The sequence below is a fragment of the Motacilla alba genome, chromosome 1 (assembly GCF_015832195.1).
Source record: "Motacilla alba alba isolate MOTALB_02 chromosome 1, Motacilla_alba_V1.0_pri, whole genome shotgun sequence".
In the NCBI taxonomy this organism is placed as follows: domain Eukaryota; kingdom Metazoa; phylum Chordata; class Aves; order Passeriformes; family Motacillidae; genus Motacilla; species Motacilla alba.
The window spans coordinates 58,311,845-58,330,296 of record NC_052016.1 but is presented as its reverse complement, the minus strand read 5'-3'; the positions used below and the strand labels follow the sequence as shown (position 1 = coordinate 58,330,296).

At 33.5% G+C, this 18,452-nt stretch overlaps 1 protein-coding gene across 14 annotated transcripts in view; it reads right to left on the bottom strand.

Moving 5' to 3' along the window:
- The window catches only part of NBEA (neurobeachin), a 455,021-nt gene that overhangs the window by 370,218 nt on the left and 66,351 nt on the right, over window positions 1–18,452 (bottom strand). For all 14 annotated transcript variants that reach the window (XM_038127945.1, XM_038127964.1, XM_038127973.1 and 11 more), the window contains exon 2: window positions 4,630–4,861. In XM_038127945.1, coding sequence (XP_037983873.1) covers window positions 4,630–4,861 — 232 coding nt within the window. The remainder of the gene's footprint in view (window positions 1–4,629; window positions 4,862–18,452) is intronic.

The following is an 18,452-nucleotide window of genomic DNA, read 5'->3' as shown; positions in this document are numbered from 1 at the left end:
AGGCAAAAGAAAAGCATTGCAACTCAGCAGACATTTTCATCATAAATTCTGAATATATCCCTAATCTCCAAGTACAGATTTTTCCCCCTCTCTCATTTCTTTAATCTTCCCTTTAAAAACACTGTCACATACGTTTGTGACAGAATTAGGGAAAATAAAATACACGTAAGAAAAATAAATGCCTTTTCTTTCATGGTAGTGAATTCTATGACTCAGCTCCCCTAGTACCTGCCCCCTTCACAGTCATATCCAGCTTGCAATATAAAGCTGGCACATCCTGTACATGATCAGAAACTGGGAACAGTCACAGCGAACACTCAGAAAAGGAAATAAGCACAAGTGAACACTAGTCTTTGGCTGACAATTTCCCAATTCCTATTTTGTAGTTTCAGCTTTCTTTTTAGATCAAGGGACCGCAAATTTTGCTTCCCATACAGAAAAGAAATGTTGTGTAGAAGCAAAGTTGTCTGGTGAAAATCAGAGCACCATTAAAAAAAATATTGTAACATAGAGGAAAAAAGTGCAAATTAATACAGTCAAACACAGACATGATAGTCAAGTTTTAAAAATCACTGAATGTGTGCTGCTTTGTTTCACTGTTATAGCCCTGTACTACCTTATGGCACAGAAAAATTCTTATTTCTACTGAAGATGTGGATAACCTACAGGCATTAGAAATACATATTTATAAGTAATGAATTAAACATTGATGGAGAGAAACGAACATAAGCTCCCTAATTATGTAACTGGGTAAAACAATGACCTGGAAGATTGAAGCCCAGTAGATAACAAGCAAAGATAAAGCAAACAACATCTGTGGAAGCTGAAGCACTTAAGGCTATTTAAAAGCTCTTGTTTCAATATAAAGACTTAAAAATAATTATTACATAACTTTATTCATACCTATTAGAAATCTAATAAAAGAGTCAGTCCCATCTGGTTTATAAATCCTAGTAATCCACTCATCTATAAATGGACAAAGGTCAGAAAGCATACTACAACTGGATTTTTTTAATGTCTACTCTTTTTTTTATGTATTAAATAAGATTACATATATAACTGGAATCCATGATCTCATTTCAGAAACAAGATTGTATACAATAATATTAAGTCCAGAAGGAGAAAACAGGCAGTTTCTCATTTTTAATGTATTTCTAATTTCTATTAATGGCACCCTCTTAATAATTTCATACTAAGCAGTTTTCATAGGATTTATAAATTAACCAGTAACCTTGAAGGAATGCTTAATTTAGTCACTTAATATGAAAATACAATAGGAAAATGCCTGCCTGTCTTTCAAGTAACAATGCACATATATCAAAATGAAGGGTCTGGCATTAACTTTGGAAGACATATTGAATAGCATTTGAAAGAAAACTTCAGGAAACTACCCTCATATCTCCTTAACCTCTTAATATTACATGGCCATGAAATTGTGCATTTTAACCCTTGTTGGTATTGTAAATTAATTTTTTACAGGTTGTAATACAGAATGTGATAATTTTGCAGTTTTTCTTACAGAATGGGTTGAAAGAGGAAAGCTTGTTAACAGTCCGTTAATGACAGAGCAGTCAAAAACCAACATTGTTGCTTGGAAACTATGAACTGTTTCAGTGCTTAAGAATTCGGTCCCAGCAGTTTTAGAACAATTATCTACATCATCACAACATAACTGTGAGGAAAAAATGGGACTTAGTTGAGACATATCTACTCTGTATGAGTTCAGGCTACTCTCTCATCCGTCGTTCAGACCTCTCAGATGGGACTACAGACAAACTATCCCAAAGAGTCCCTCAGAGCAGGTGATCTGCTTCACTGCTCATCACCTGGAAGCAGAGAACTGCAAAAAGTGAGTCCCTCAAGGAAGATCCTGTGTAAGTGCTAAAAAAAAAAGCACCAATCATCTATGAAAATACTTTCTCCTTAACTATTGATAAAATGGCTGACCATTCCCTATATTAGTATAACAGATTGTCACAATACAAAGATTTTTTTTTTAAAGGTGATGCTTCTGGAAAGCAAACTGAGATCATTTGGGTTTCCACTGAGACTTTCAAAATGATTAAGCTTTTATTCCTCACCACAGATTCTGTCTCCAGATTCTCCAATTTAGTCTCCATCTAAACAGACAGAAAAATTCTTCTCATTGCAAAAGTATGGGTACATGTTTATTTGCTGCTGTCTTACTATTATAAAATCAGAGAAGAGAGGCTTCAGACTTAGACTGGTCTTGAAAGTGAGCTATCAGAACATAAAACAGACATTATTGTATGTCTTGTCTATTTAAACCCTATTTAGGTCTAATCAAAATGTTTCACAAAGGAACAAGAGAGACAAGCTAAAAACAAACAAGCAACTCCCAGAGAAGCAAATAAGAAAAAAAACTCCCCCAAAAAACTGTACCATTTACAGACAATAAAAGCCAATTTCAAAACATTGGGCTGACAGAGTATTAGCAACTGTTCTGGGAAAAAAGTGATAGAAGTAAAAATTAACATAGGTCTTGTTCAAACCATTCTCCCTTTAATGCTAAAAAATCATTTTAACAGAAAATTTCTTACTTTAATCCATGGCTTTGGGAAGGTCATAGAAATATTTGATGCAAAACAATTCTACAATTATGACATCAAACAAAGATACTGCTTTAGTTGTCTCTGATTTTGCCTAATATCGAAATAGTTATTACATGACCTTTCTTGTTACTTCTGACTTATTACCAATATTATTACCCATTAAAAAAGGAGACTAAGGTGCTTACAGAAATCAAGAGATAAAAGAAAAATTATCAATTTGCTTGCTTCCATGTCCTTTTCCAAACAAAAAACTCCCCAAAAAATAATCTATTTACAGTTATCAGAGAAAAACCCTAGGAAGCGTGATTCTGTTCAATTCCTGCTCATCATATATAGATGAATACTCAGATAATTTCAAACACACTGCAAAGCTAAAATGCCATGAGAATTCCAATTTTCAGTATTGCTTTTAAGTTAAATATGTACTCCCTTCATCCGTGTAAGCATACCAACGAACAAGGCCTCCTTCTGAAGCACTGTGTGGCCACTCCCAGAAAGAAAGATTATTGAGGTAGATCCATTAGATTGCCTTTTTTTTTTTTTTTAATTTACTACCCCTGTCTTATATTGATACCTGTAAATTCAGAGAGTTTTAATTCCCAAATGCTCCTAAAAGCCAGATCCTATGCTCTTGATTTCTGACATCTACAATTAATTAGGCAGTTAAAGAAAACCTCTCTAATGGAGGCACTATTACAGTTTTGTACGCCACATATACAAGTACCACTTATAGGAGCTTAAATTGGAAAAATTTTGTTGGTGTGATTACTCATGTAGGAAAATTATTTCCACAAGTACAACCCTTAAAAATTTTAGGATAGAAATTTTTGTTCTCATCACATAATGTGTTATATTTAACACGGAATAAAAGAGTATCTTTACCCTTACACTATTCTGACATGCCATACTTACAAATACTGTAAAACAAAACATATTTGGTGAAAACCATCATTTATGAATCTATTGGTCTGGTATACTTCAGTCTGAATTTCACTGTGCAGTACTTAGCACAACACATGATTTTAGCATTTAGAGATACACTTCTAAACAAGATGTTGATTATGACTTGCTTTGAAAAACAGGATGTAGCTTTTCCAAATACTTAATATTACAAATACATTTATACTGAAACCAGAATAAAAGGATAAGGAATAAATCAATTCTCAGTAATCCAGTTTTCATCCTACTGTAATCATCTTCTTGCTTCTTGACTGAAATCCTTGCTAGTTTACTGTTCCACAAAACCTGTATATGTGTCAGGAATCAGATAATCAGATAATCAACTAAAATATTAGAATTATGGAAGGTAAACCTCTGAAATTTTTCAAAAATGCCTCACAATCCTACCATCAGTCACAATTATATTAGAATTGAGAATTTTGCTTTCATACTGTATTGAAAGAAACTGCCTCAGGGAAAATAAATAGTAATCATATCAATCTATTCAAGTGCCATATTTAAATGTGACAAGCAAACCTGTTCTGTATCCAAGTAATCAGGATTATAATCTGTACCCTATTATGGAGAGGATGTGGTGTGGAATATCATAAACTCCTTCAAACATGCTATGAAAACCCTAACTGGGCAATAATTTCATCACTTATTTCAGCAAACAAACAAAGCATGCTGTTTTTTTAATGCTGCAATATGTTATAGGATGTTAAAACCCACAAATGCAAAAAATGAAAACAAATTATAGGGCTCACAGGAATACATTATGGAATGATTGTTTAATGTAATCCATATGTCCAGCATTCAAACCTGTAAATAGTATCTGTTATGCTGTCATATGAAGTTATGTTTAAAATGGGTCTAGCAATTTATCAAATGAATTAACAACCAGTTATTTTGCACCACATATCTACAGAGATTTCAAACTAAGAATATATTTTTGACATTTTCCTGAAATTAATAAAAAAAGTACTTCTGACTCAATAGCAGTACTAATGAAAACATCATTTTAAGTAAAAATCAAAACATCCCATACCCTTCCATTATCATAAAACATTGGCAGGTCAAGAATGCAATAATTATTTTATCAGTTGGTAATTTATACCTGCAATCATGTCGTCCACAGTACTCATCTTCAGCAGTACCTGTTCAATCAAGCCAACTTCCGTGCTAGTCTGTAAATTGCGGACACTTTTACGTAGAATTGCAGTGAACATACTCCAGATTTCTGCTTGGCACGTCACATCACAGTGCTCCAAAAGCTCTGACATGCATGTGATGCTCTCTGCATCCTGGATTATAAAGTTCATCTCTAGATCAAATTCGCCACCGACCAGCTAAAAAAGAAAACAAGAACAGTATTACAGTGTGAAATACATAGTTTAGTGTCTCTCATACCTTCATTGTGACCAATACAGAATATGTTTTACATGGTAGAGAAGCAGCTTGGATAAGAGAAACTAGCAGCTATGCTTTCTATGAGCAAATTAACAATCATGCTACGCAAAACATAGCTTGTAAAAAATATACACACTATATCATAAAACACTTCGTTTAATTTTGTCACAGTGTAGAATACAGCATCTCAATAAAATAAAATCAAAATATATTTGAAGCATTCTTTCCTATGAAATAATTGATACGGAAGCCTGGCCCAGACAGATGTAGTGCAGAACCTGAAAAACTCAGGAAGTAATTGAGGCTTTTCCACCATTCTCTGAAATTTGCCTACTCAAAAATAAAAAGACACTAAAATTAACTTAGCTTTTTCTCCTGATATAAGCCAACATTTGCCCTTAGTTATGTGTTAGGATGACCTCACTGCCTTTTCCATTGTCCCACCCAAACAGTCATGCAGTCATGCCTGGAAAAAGAATCACTCATCTGCTCTGGACTAACACAGACACAGAAAATTCACATTATTATACCGCACATCATTCACTGTGTGGTCAAGAAAACCTGCTGGCTGGTGCAAGGGAGAGACTGCACCAGGAAAGGAACAAACTCTCAGATAAGAAGTGAGTTATCAGCAGTTCTGATGAAATGACAGCCTGACTCCTATCTATCCAGGTACTGGCAAAACACTATCGAAAGTCCTAAGCACCAATTAAACAGCACAACAACCAGGTATGTATTAGGAGGGAGAGAAAAGCAAACCAGTAAAATAAGATATAGTCAAGACCAAATACACCTTCAGGAATGGAATTCAACAATTTTGATTAGCCATTTGTGTAACTTAAAAAAGCTGAACTCAAGAAAATCTACTAAACGGAATATGAAATTTAGTTTAAAAAAACCAATGCCATTTTAATGGCATAAAAATCTTTCAGTTCTGAAGGAAACACAGTCTGACTCTCATGAATCCTACTTTATCCTAATAAATTTGAAGAATTTTGAAAGTACCAGTGTGAAATTCCACAGAATCATGGAATCACAGAATGGATTATGTTGGAAGGGACCTTAAAGATCATCTTGTTCACACTGCCATGAGCAGGAACATTCCACTTGACCAGGTTACTCAGAGTCCCATCCAGCCTTGGCCAGTCTCTCCGGGAAACATGTTCCAGTGCTTCACCAGTCTCACAGTAAGAATTTCTTCCTAATATCTAATCTAGACCCTCCCTCCTTCAGTTTAAGGCCTTATTCCCCTCAACCCAGTGCCTGCCCTTGTAAAAACTCCCTGTCCAGCTCTCTCTTAGACTCCCTTTGAGGGTTACAAGGTCCCCCTGGAGCCTTCTCTTCCTCAGGCTCAGCAAGCCAAGTCTCTCAGCCTGTCAGTCACACTCATTTCAGTAACTGTAAATATATTACCCAAAATAATGGAATAAATTAATATTAAAATAACTTTAAGAATTTTTGGTCTATTTGTTTAATGGAGTTATATAATTAAAATTTCAATATCAAGCCTAATTTAAAGAATATATTCAAAGAATTATCTCTTATAAATGCAAAATTTCAACAGTCAATTTAAATAGAAGGCAATTCTATGGCCTATTTAAAAGCAGTTTGTACTGACTTGAAATTAAACTCTAAAAAATAAGCAAGTTGAAATACTATGCAAACTTCTTTTGGTGGCTAAACCTATCCAAATATTCAAAGACTTCTTTCATACCCCATCTTCAGACAATTAATGCAATACATTTGGATTCCACCCTAATTCATACTTTGCATTCACTTTCAAATTACTTTTTCCTCTATCAATTAATTGCTAATATAATTATAATTTTGTAACATAAAAGCTTCTAATATGCTAAATATATAAACTGACTACCTCCTTAGTTCTCCTGAGACATTTAATTACATTCAAATAAAAACTATTATCCTAATTATAATTAGTACTTTAATTTAAAACTTGTGACTGCATATCATATATTTGCATATTTGGTAAACACATGATGTGTACCAAAGGAAGGCAAAAAAATTTCAAGATTAGAAGCACACCATTTCTATGGTCATTCTTTAGAATTATGAAATAGTTTCATGCAGGTTTTTACTCTCTTTTCAAGAAATCCAGGCAGAGTTTTTATTTCTGAAAACAGCAGCAACTTGTACATACTTCATCAGCAATCTGCATTGTTTCAGATATCTCTTCACCAGGATGAGCTCTCTGAGATTATGTTAAAAACACACAGAAGTAAAACAGCCACCTGTAGAAGACAGTCAACTGAACTCTCCTAGATTAATATTCTGAGATTAAATTAAACATCTCCTGTAAGTGTCTACTTTCCTCCATTTCTTCCCATGGATGAAATCTAGGATGAAAAATTGTATCTGTTAAGACTTCATCACTGAATTCATTCAAAAGCCAGGTGGTCACAGATCAGGACAACTGGCCTTAGTTGGCCTGGCTTTTTCAAGAGGACTGGATCAGAGAACCTCTAGACTTTTGTTTCCACCTCACCAATTCTGTGAAATATTTAGACAGGCTACCTTCAGACTAGATATGCTACCCACCATTTGGTTTTGATAAACTGGACTTAAAAACAAGGAAAAAAAATCAGTTATGCCTCAGTTGGAATGAAGAGGTACAACGCAGACTGATTCCCTTTCCTCAAACACTATTCATAGTAAAATTGTAATTAATTTAAATTAATAAACTAATATAGAATCAGTAAAACAGATGGAAATAATTCACTACAGACTAAAATAATTCAAACTGCATTTGCTTTCTAACATAAATCAATATACTAATATGTAACACTTAAGAGACTGAAATGAAGCCCCTGGATCAGTCTAAAGCGACAGGATATTTCTGTGCTATTAAAACAAAGATGTCTCATTCTATAAAACATCTCAGAAAATCTGCATCAAAAAATAAACTGAGAGCTCATAAAATTTGTTCTATGGAGAATCTTCTCCTGGACTACAGACTATCCAGGAGGGGCTACTATTATTTCACTTGTACAATTGGCCAAAAGAAATTTATAGCCCATCAGGGTGACTGCAAAGAAAATATGAAAATGTTCCTATTTGCTCTTAACTTCAATTTAAGCATACTTCAGACAGTAAAAATTATCATAATTATCATTAAAATCAACTTCCTTAGTAAAGGAAACAAATTAATGAACTAATTGACAATGACAGCAAAAATTTAGGAAGGTAGGGAGAGGTGACTTCTTTAAAATAGTTGTCCTAAATTTATCATGAATTTCTTGATGAAGAGAAGTCTAAGATGACAAGGAAAAGCTAAACAAAAGTGAAGCAAGTATACAGAAATAAATTAACATGGTTAATTTGTGTTCAAGAAATAAAGCAGGCATCTCTGCTTTCAAATGTGAACAATCAAATGGAATTCAGTCAAGAAAAGAAGTAGAACATTCAGTACATAAAGGTATCCTCTAATAACATTTCTGCAGGTGGATTTCCCAAGGAGGACAGTAGGTAAAGAGGAATAACCAGTCTCCACCACAAGATGGGGAGGTAACCAGTGGAGAAGCACAGTGGCAATGAGCTGGTAATGTGCTGACACCAATGAAAGGACCAACTTTGCTGAGGAGCCAGAAATCATTAAATGCAGATAAAAACCAACTGCTGATAGCTGCAAAGATTCTTCTGATATCAACTGTCCAGGAAGCAATGTTTAAAAATTCAAAATTAGTAAATGCAGTAAATGCAGTAAATTCAACTTTATTATAGTTTTCCTCATGTGTATAAGACAACAGGCTCCAAAGTCTAATATTATCATCCAGAAAAGAGATCTTGGAGCCTGTGAGGGTGTTGCTTCAAAAAACTATGCCATATTAAAAACTGCCAATAAACAACTAAATATTCATAATGAATTTGCAGCTTTCTAAGTTGGGTAAAACTGTGGATACAACACCACATACCAAAAAGTTAAATCACACTTCCAAAAAGTATCTTTTTTTTTAATATAGCTCCTGTAATAGACTTCTGTAATAAGACAAATTTCAGCTGGAGTACAATATGAACACTTTGATAGAAGTACTCACAGAAGCCAGTATACCATACCATAAATCAGTGCTCTTTCCATATCATACATCTCAAATAGAATCTATTTTTATGTCAAACACTAAGTCTTCACATTCCTCAAGGGAATATTTAATATTTAGTAAAGACCATGCTTTTGCTGGGATTAAATATCCTGAAGTACTGCTTGCACTATCTCATTTTCTGCATCTTTCACAGCACAACTGTAAAACATGAATCACCAATCTAATGTTCAGATAATGGTTACAGGTGCATTGACTGTGGTCAACAAACTCCTCCCAAAGTGGTACTGAACTGCCAGCAGTAAGCAAGTTAGACTGGATTCCCCATGCTGAGATTGCTTATAACAACAGGTTGACACTCCTTGCAAATTGCTCCAAGAACCTTCCTTAACCTACACCTACCCTACATTCTCAAATGCAGCTGCTTTGCTTGGAATCTCCATTTTTCTGAGTATTATAAGTTCCTACCATTCATCATGCTATCCATTAAAAGGGTTTCTTCCTAAATTGCCACATCTCTGCAGAACTTAGGTTGGTCTTTTACACCCTTCTGATCTAGAACAGAGAAGAAATACTCCCCCAAACACAAAAAGTTGTCTACATATCTCAGATAGTATATTCATACCAGTTCTTGAAATGCAATAAAAATACATGCTGCTGAACATCTAGAATTAAATTGTTGACTTCTGAAAATTGGAATTTTTTACTATCAGATTCTTCAAATCAAATTTGGAAGAATGAATTGAAATGAAAAGTGAATAGAATATTTCAGCTGGATGTGACCCAGAAGAATCACCAAGTGTCTGACCATTCCAGGGCTGTCTGAAAGTTCAAGCACATTGATAAAAGCTTTATCCAAATGCTTCTTAAACATTGACAGGCTTGGGGCATCAAACACATTTCAGAAAGCCTGTTCCAGTGTTTGACCACCTTTTCACAAAGAAGTGCTTCCTAACATTCAATTAGAATCTCCCCTGGTGCAGCTTTGAAACATTCCCATGCATCCTGGTATTGGATACCAGGGAGAAGAGCTCAAAACTTCCCTCTCCACTTCCTTTCCTCAGGAAGCTGTAGACAGCAACGATTAAAGACAGTATATTAGAGCTATATAAACCAGAGTCTTCAAGCATTTACACCTCTAAGTTTGCACTTCATTGCTGTCAAAGAAGCATTTTCTAACTCCCTTCAAGCTGGAGTCCTGTCTGCACTTATTTAAGCAAAAATCAAGAATATGAATTCCAATACTAGACAGACAATGCCACTAAAAAATTGAAGTATCACAATACTATAATTACTAAAGCCCTAAACACATCCAGGCCTAATCTCCACCAAATCACTCCTACATTCTCTCTCCTAATTAAGTAATACCACATTTCCTCTCCTTTTTCTAAAGGCAAAAATAAATGAAGGCATAACACAGTCAACATAACAACCTCATCTGTTTTAAACTGAAGGATTTTAAGTTCAAGTGTATACATATACAAATACAACCAGAATTTCAAAAAAATATCTGTCCTTGTAGCTATATAGGAGATAAACAGTTTGGAAACAAAATTATTAATTCTCTTTCTCTCCTTAATGCTCATCTCTGATTTTAGCCATTACAAAACAGTTGAGTCAACATATAGCACAAGTTTCCACAGGAAAAGAGCTGAGAATAACCTACTCAAATGAGATTGAAAATCTCTTAAAATCCCAAATCAATTAGTTCTTTTGAAGAGAAAATTAGTAAACATTTAACTCTTGATAACTAAAGCAATCATATAACATGGAAGGATAATTTTTGTCAAAACTGGAACATCTTTTCTACAAAACAACACTGAACTGATTTTATAATCACCAGTGAGAATTCCAAATATGTGGAATCAGACTGCTACTGTTTCTTACATAAAGACAAGCAACAGTATCAGCATTAAAACACAGTTGTCTGAGAAAAGAAGTAGGGGACTCCGGCAGGAGAAAAACAGGTTACTCTTTTATGGTCATAAACTAAAACCTTAAACTTCTAAACAATTAATTCAGATTTTTAGGAAGATTCTTCTTCAATTGCATGAAAGAAGATTTCTTTAGGCAAAACCATTTACAATGCTAAATGGAATAAATTAAATTGTTCAGTGACAGAAATGTGTGCTGATCATATGCATTTGTTAACCTAAATATATCAATATAACTACAGAGAAAATCACAGCTAAAAAAAAAAAACTTAATAAGGTATGTTTCATAACTGGTATACATTCTTTATTTATTTTTAAATTAAAAATGTAGTCCTTAGAGATCTGAATTAGAGCTATGTGTATCTGGACTAATTTTCACAATTCTCTTTATCATCATGGGAAAGTAAAAGATGTTTCAGGGAAGTCATTATCTCAGTGGTTTTAGCTGCAACATCAGAATGAAATAAATCTTTTTCAGGGAATGTAGTACTTTTTATTGACTATAAAAGGACAACTAGTTCAGACAGGCACTTCTAAAGTTATGTCAGATAAATCTTAACCAATGTGCTCACAATATGGTTTATAACAAAATGACAGCACTTAAAGACTGATTCTCATGGGAATCATTACAACAGGATATAATTTTGCACATTAACATACCCTTTTAAACAAGCCTTCCTTCATTTAACTTCAAAACCATTTCTACTCAAAATAACATATTGCACATACTCAGCAGTTAGTCACTAAGGGAATGCTACCTAGTAAGTTTATTGACAATTTTAAAGCAATCCAAGAAATTAATTTAAATTTTTTTATACTTGCTGAGACAGTATGAATGAAGTAACCTGGCGAGCTTTTAGTACTTACAAGAATGTGCTTGTTATTATGCAAATTTAAAAATATCCCACAGATTGACCTTTATTTTCTTACATTTTCCTTTGAGGGAGGAGGATACTCCTGTAGGCAGATCAACTACAGTGGCTGATCAACTGCATATATGTATGATTTACTGAGACAACTACCAATCACACTCAGATCACAAGGCTTTATAACATCCTTGACAATGCCAGACCTTCTCTGAGTATTGTGGAGGCTTAAAGAGAAAAAAGACCAAAAACCCCAAACCACAAAACAAAAACAAAAAACGGCTATTTGCCACAAATTTCTTAAGCTGTACTGTGCCTACAGCAAAAAATACTCTTTAGGGGTAGGACAAGAATTAGTCTGATGAAGTTCAAATACCTGCCTTCATAAAAGCTTCTTTAGCACAAGAATCAGATTACTTGAAATAAAAAGTCCTGCCTCTAGAAGGAACGCAAAAAAAAAGTTCTAAAGTGTGACACAGGACAAATCTTGCACACTTAGAAAAATTTATAAAGTAATCCAACCACGTCTGACACAAATGAAGACTGATAAAAGTATTTTACGTAAAAGTACCTACTCCAAAACACAAACCCAAAAGTCCTTCTCATGGTCTATTGTTCCTGTCCCACCAGAAGGGGACACTGCTCCTATTTATTATTTTTATCTCCACAAAAACATTTTTGGCCAAAGCAGAATATGAGCTTTTACTTCAATATATAGAACCTGAAAAATTAAAGACTAAGAAATAAGAATTGCAGGTTTATTTTCAGTGAAGTAAAATGAAAACCATTCTCAAACTTGCAGCTAATTTGTTTCCAGTTCATCTAGTTCAGTTTCTCTTATAAATTACTTCTGATCTTGACTTAATCACAAAAGAAATCAGCCAATTAGATACGGGACTTTCTTACATCAAAAAAGGGAACAGATACTGAAAATTTATTTTAATAATAAAAACCAAACAACTTAGGTTTGCCACATGTCTGAAAGCAAAAATTCAAAATTGATTTTTATGGACTATAAAGAAGTTGATAAATGAGCACTGCTTAAAAAGTATGAAAAATAATATTACTAAACAGACATTACCAGTTCATTTTGCTTTTAATACTTCATAGCCCATTCTTGCCTGTCTTCTCTCACTTTCAATAACAACTTTAAGATCAAGGCATAGATGCTAGTACAGTATAAGCTCATGCTTCTAATTGCCTGTATTCAATAACCAGGAGTATTTTAAAAATAGTTACTTGGTGGTGGTTTGGAATGGTGGGTTTTTTGGTTGGTTTTTTTTGTTTGTTTGTTTTTAGCGGGTTGTTTTTTCTTTAAGGTATTTTTTTGTTTCCAAGCCAGAAGAGAAGCAAAATAAATGGAAATAACTGAGAGTTACAAAAGTCAAAAACTAAATGTACTCTGAAAAGATAAATGTTTTTTGCAACTATTTTTGTAGCCTCTTCTACGAATAAGACTATGCACTTGTCCTGCTGAAAATTGCACAGCCAAATCTAATAGGTCAGCAGCATTTCATATTTATTTTTCAACAGTCACAAACTATATGTAGCTTTTTGGAGTGTTTTGAACAATATATTATCCCTATAAAGTAAACCTTGCTGAGGTTTAACAGATTTATCAGAGAACATCACCAAAAAATTGAAATTCTAAGAACCATTAAGCTGTCAACAATAACACATTATTTAAATCTAATTTGTATTGCACAGCAAACTCTATCATACATTAGGTTTATGCAAACAGCAATGTCTGTTTTTAAAAGGAGACAACTGGAAAAACCCACAATGCACGCACACCTGTTTCCCAAACTTCACATGTAGGAGCAATCAGAATGTATTTGCAATAAATACTAATAGAAAATTTTAATCAACAGAAGTTGCCAGTAACTCAGAACAATTGTTTTTTAAATTTCTTTTTTTATGTTATTGATTTTTTATTATTCAAACATACTTGTCAAAGCAATTTCTCTTTTGTAAGTTAACTCACAGATGCACTCCGTGGCTAGAATAAATTGCAACAATAGAGTTAATGGAATTTTAGTCTTGGAAAATGATGGGATATATTTCAGAATAGTTTGTGGGATTGTTCCCTGGTACATCAAAGACAGATACTTAAAGAAAAGCATGACAAAGAATGTTCCAAGCAGCCATCATATATTCCCCCTTAGTCTGTAAACCCAAAATAGTCTGCAAGTTCTCTCATTGCCCCCTTCTCTTCCATGAGGTACAATCAGGAAGGCAAAGTGGTCTCAGAGGGCATTACCTGTTTTTCCTCACTATACAGGAGCTCTCTTATGTGCTACTTACCTTGCTAAATACCACTTGACATAAATCCAGCTTGCTTTTTTTTTTTGCACCACTGCACTCTTTGGTAAAAAAAGGGATTACTTACATTTCTATATTAAGATTAAGCTATCTATTACCTACTTTAATTTCTAAAATTAAATAATGACTTTTGAGAGTGTCCTATTCTCATGTTCACCTTTTTCTTAAGTTTTTGTTTTCTTTAGGGTCTTTCACTGCTCTCATTTTGAAATTTTTCATTTCCCTCTTATCACACAACACTCGACAAATCTTAAAAGCCCAGAAACTATAAATCATGGCTACATAATATTTAAAACCAAAACAATTCCAATGAACTTAGTTATGACAGCGTCATTTTCCAACCGATACCTATAGATGTACATAAAAGATTATTGGCAGTGAGATAGCCCAGGAAAACCACAATGCCAGGTATAAAATGATCTCAAACAATTCTAATGTGAGGTGCGCACAGCACTGGTCTTAACTTCATTTTGCTGAAAAGCAGGAGCTTAATGGGAAGGTCCTTAATTCTCAACATCCTGCTGCTTGCTTACATGGATAATTTTGAGATATGTAGTAATATTTTTGGTTGGTGGCAGCACTCTGAAATGCTGAAATATCCAGCGGCAATGTTCATCACCAACTAGAGAAGCTCTACATTCAACTTAAACATGCTCATTTTCATCAATCTTTACTTTTTAATTAACTACTTATCATGCAGTTCTCTGCGCCAAAAAGTTAACATGGGAGAAAACAACCCAGTGTTTGGCACAGTGAAAAGCCCCCACTCACTTCTGAAGAGTGACTCTTCAGTGACTGTAATGATTATAGAACTAATACTGGGCATGTGCTATAGTTCTATTTAATTCCCCGCACACAACATAACTAGGTTAAAGCCGACAGTAAATGTAGAAGTGCCAAGCAGACTTTTTCCTTTTAAAAAGATATGTGGATTGCAGAAAATAATAACAAAACAATATCTGTTATAGAGTTAGACTGATTTATAGAGCTTGAGCAAATGCTTCCCATAGAATACAGCTAAATCTTGTTAAGACTGAAATGCCCATTGACTATATTTTATAAATAAGCACAATCAAATGTATAAAGAATCATGATTTTACCTCAAACCTTACTTTGTTCCCATTTTTCCATATAAATTTTAATTTTTAGCTAGCAAAACCCTTCCAAATGTAATAAATTATTATAAAACCCAATAATTTCTCAGGAAATACCATCATTTGCAATGCACAATGTTTTCTAGTAGGTAAAAAAATGCAGAATACATATACATGAATTTAAGATGTCAGGACTGGAAAAATCAATAGTCACACTCCTTAACAATAGCCATATAACTTCTGTTGCTTTTCAGTTTTGCAGCCTGCAGTTTGTTAAATTTTCAAGCAAAGACATTCCTTAAGGTTCTGTGTTTCTTTAAGAAAATCAATACAAGTTATATTATCTGTTGCATTTTTCTTGTCCTCAAAAGTGCAAAAGATAAAAGACAGGAATTGTAATTTTAAAAATTACAATTAAAATTTTCTCTTAAATTTTTTCTCTTAAAATTTTTCTAATCCAATTTTATTTTTTTCAAGTCCTTACAAGAAGAAGCTGTCCTTGATCATAAGGGCAATTTCTGATACCAAGATTTGTAAGGCTGGGATTTTTTAACCAGATTTGTCAATATTTGTCCCCTTTGCTTCTCTAAATAATCCTCAAATAGTGTAAGAATTTTTTTTCTAGATTATGACTGGACTCCCACAGGGTTTTAGCTGTCATTAGTGATTTAAGATTTTTTTTTTTTTTGCTATGATAAAACCCAAAACCTAAATTGCTAAATAATAAACCCAAAACCTCACCTGTGTGGTGAGGCACCACACATGCCATAATGAATTGTTTTACAAACATTTAAGTGCATCCTAATTGCCTTCCCCCAAGCTCCTTAATTTATTATGCAGCTCTTCATCCAATAAAATATTTTCTTTAATTTAGATGATAACACAGTTAAGAACAAAGGCCACAATTATACAGCCATATAGGAGATACAACTCTAATGACAAAGGATTCTTTTAGAGGAAGAAACTGAAAGGCAAATAAATAAATGTAAGAAATAATTTATTAGTGGCCAGAGTTTCCCTTATGTAAAAAGCTAGTTGGATCTTCATTACACAAAGTATCTCGGCACTTGAAAATCAGTGACAAGAGGCCAAGCATCTACAAAAAGTGTAACAGTATAGGCTGAGCATATACTGTATTTTCTCTATCATAGTATCTCAAGCTCCCATTATTTGTGACACAGCAATCTCTTGCTCCAGAAAGAGCATCATTGTTTCAATAGGGCAATAGATTTTTTCCAATAATTTCTCTGATTACTTCCTGAACCCTCAAATTCTTGGAGCCTTCACAGCCCATAGTAAGGAGTCCTACATTTTCCCCCATGATTTGTGTAAAAATAGTTTGTTATACATCTGCCATATGTTTATTAATTTCAGCCCTCTGCTAGTTGCATTTTGAAAAACAGCAATCAGGTGTTTTCTATCACATTCTTCCCTTTACTTACTTATATTTCAAATACGCTTGGTCAGCTCTTTTCCAAGCTGAACAATCCTACTTTGTTAAGTCACTCCTCATTTGAAATATGTACTTAATCACACTTCTAACCCTTCATATTTTTTGCTAGTCCTAATATATTCTTTTGAGACTGGAAATCACTAGAACTTCATACAACATTCAAAATACAGACATATCATTAATTCATAGAAAAATTACTCTTGTATTACTCATTTTTCCTCATTAATGCTTCCTTATATTTAATTCCCTTTTCTGATTGCTACTAAGAACCAAAACATTTTCCACAAAGCTAACATCACTGTGAGGCCATTTACAATAATGCCTGTCAGAGTGCACAGTTAATACAGGTTCAGAGATGTGAAATGAAGTTAGAACTTCTATTACTCCCAATGAGACAAGGAGAAAATAGACTTCTTATAAATACCTACACAAAATAAAAGCAGTTACATAAGCACCATACTTCTCTGTAAACAGCAACAAAACCTTCCCATTCATGACTCCCATCATAAGCTCCATTAATACCTAATTGCTAAACAAAATTTCAAATGAAAGGATAGATCTACTGATAAAGAATTAGGACAATAAACTCTCTCCTCACTCAAAAAAGAAAAGGTATCCTCTCATCAGCACATGATCTCTCAGCTGGTTCACTTAAAAAAAAAAATATACAACCAAGAGAAGTGCTTACAACAATATGGTGAACAAGCAACAATAGGTATTTCAGCAAAACACTCCATCACACCCTAATATTTCTTCCATGTTTTGATATTAGTCCTATTCATCATTCACTCAACTAATGAGGCTTGGAGGAAAGACTTCAGGATACACTTTTATCTTCTCTCTAAGACTCAGACCCAGATTTTGAAAACAATATCACTGTGGACTGACTTTCAAAACCGCCATCTGCAAATCTAATTACAGAGCTCCGTCTGTATTAAGAATTCCTTTCAAGGCATCATGTAACTGAGTAAAACTGAAATCACATATCATTTGGTTTGATTACAAGACAACTACAGATGAAGTGTCAATAATTACACGGTTAGGTCTTACGTAGTGGAGCAAATTCAAGTGTTCTTTATTGCATTAAAAGAGGAATTCATACTCTGCTTAGTTAAAAATCCTCAAAAATTGCCAAACTACAAAAAATTTTATGAACATTTTCTTTCTACAAAAAAATTTATGACTATTTTCTTTCTCAATTTTTTTCATTTATTTTTTCTCATTTTCTTTCTTACAAATAAGATTTACCTCTACTCATCAGATGCAAATATCAAGCTATCAGTAAGAAGAATTAAAAAAAGAAAATAGCAGGGGGGCCTTTCAGAAAAGAGGGCTTTAATCACATTAGATCACATTTTCAATCACAGTCCTTCTATGTAGCCATGTTTTATTATTTTAGAACCAAAGTCTTCGTTAATCACTTGTCATTTGAAGTAATTATGTTTGGTTATGCCTAACATATTCTTCAATCATATTTTAGAAAAGAAATTAGAACAAAAAGGACTTAACACACTTAACTTTTTAAAAAATCTAAAAAAACCCCTTCAAAAACCAGCATTCTAGGCATACAAAAATGAGAACGCAGAAAAAAAAAACAACCAACAAATCAGATTAGAAGTCATTCACATGAGACAGCAGTAAAACTTCATATTTAACTGTTTTTGTATCCTCTCAAAAGAACTTAAACACATTTTAGTTTTAGGGAAAAGTATAAAATACTAAGCAGTAAATAAAAGGAAAGAACTTCTCAAAAAGGTCTTCTCAAATGGCTGAATTAAGTTATTTTCAACTTCTTACACAATTTAGAAA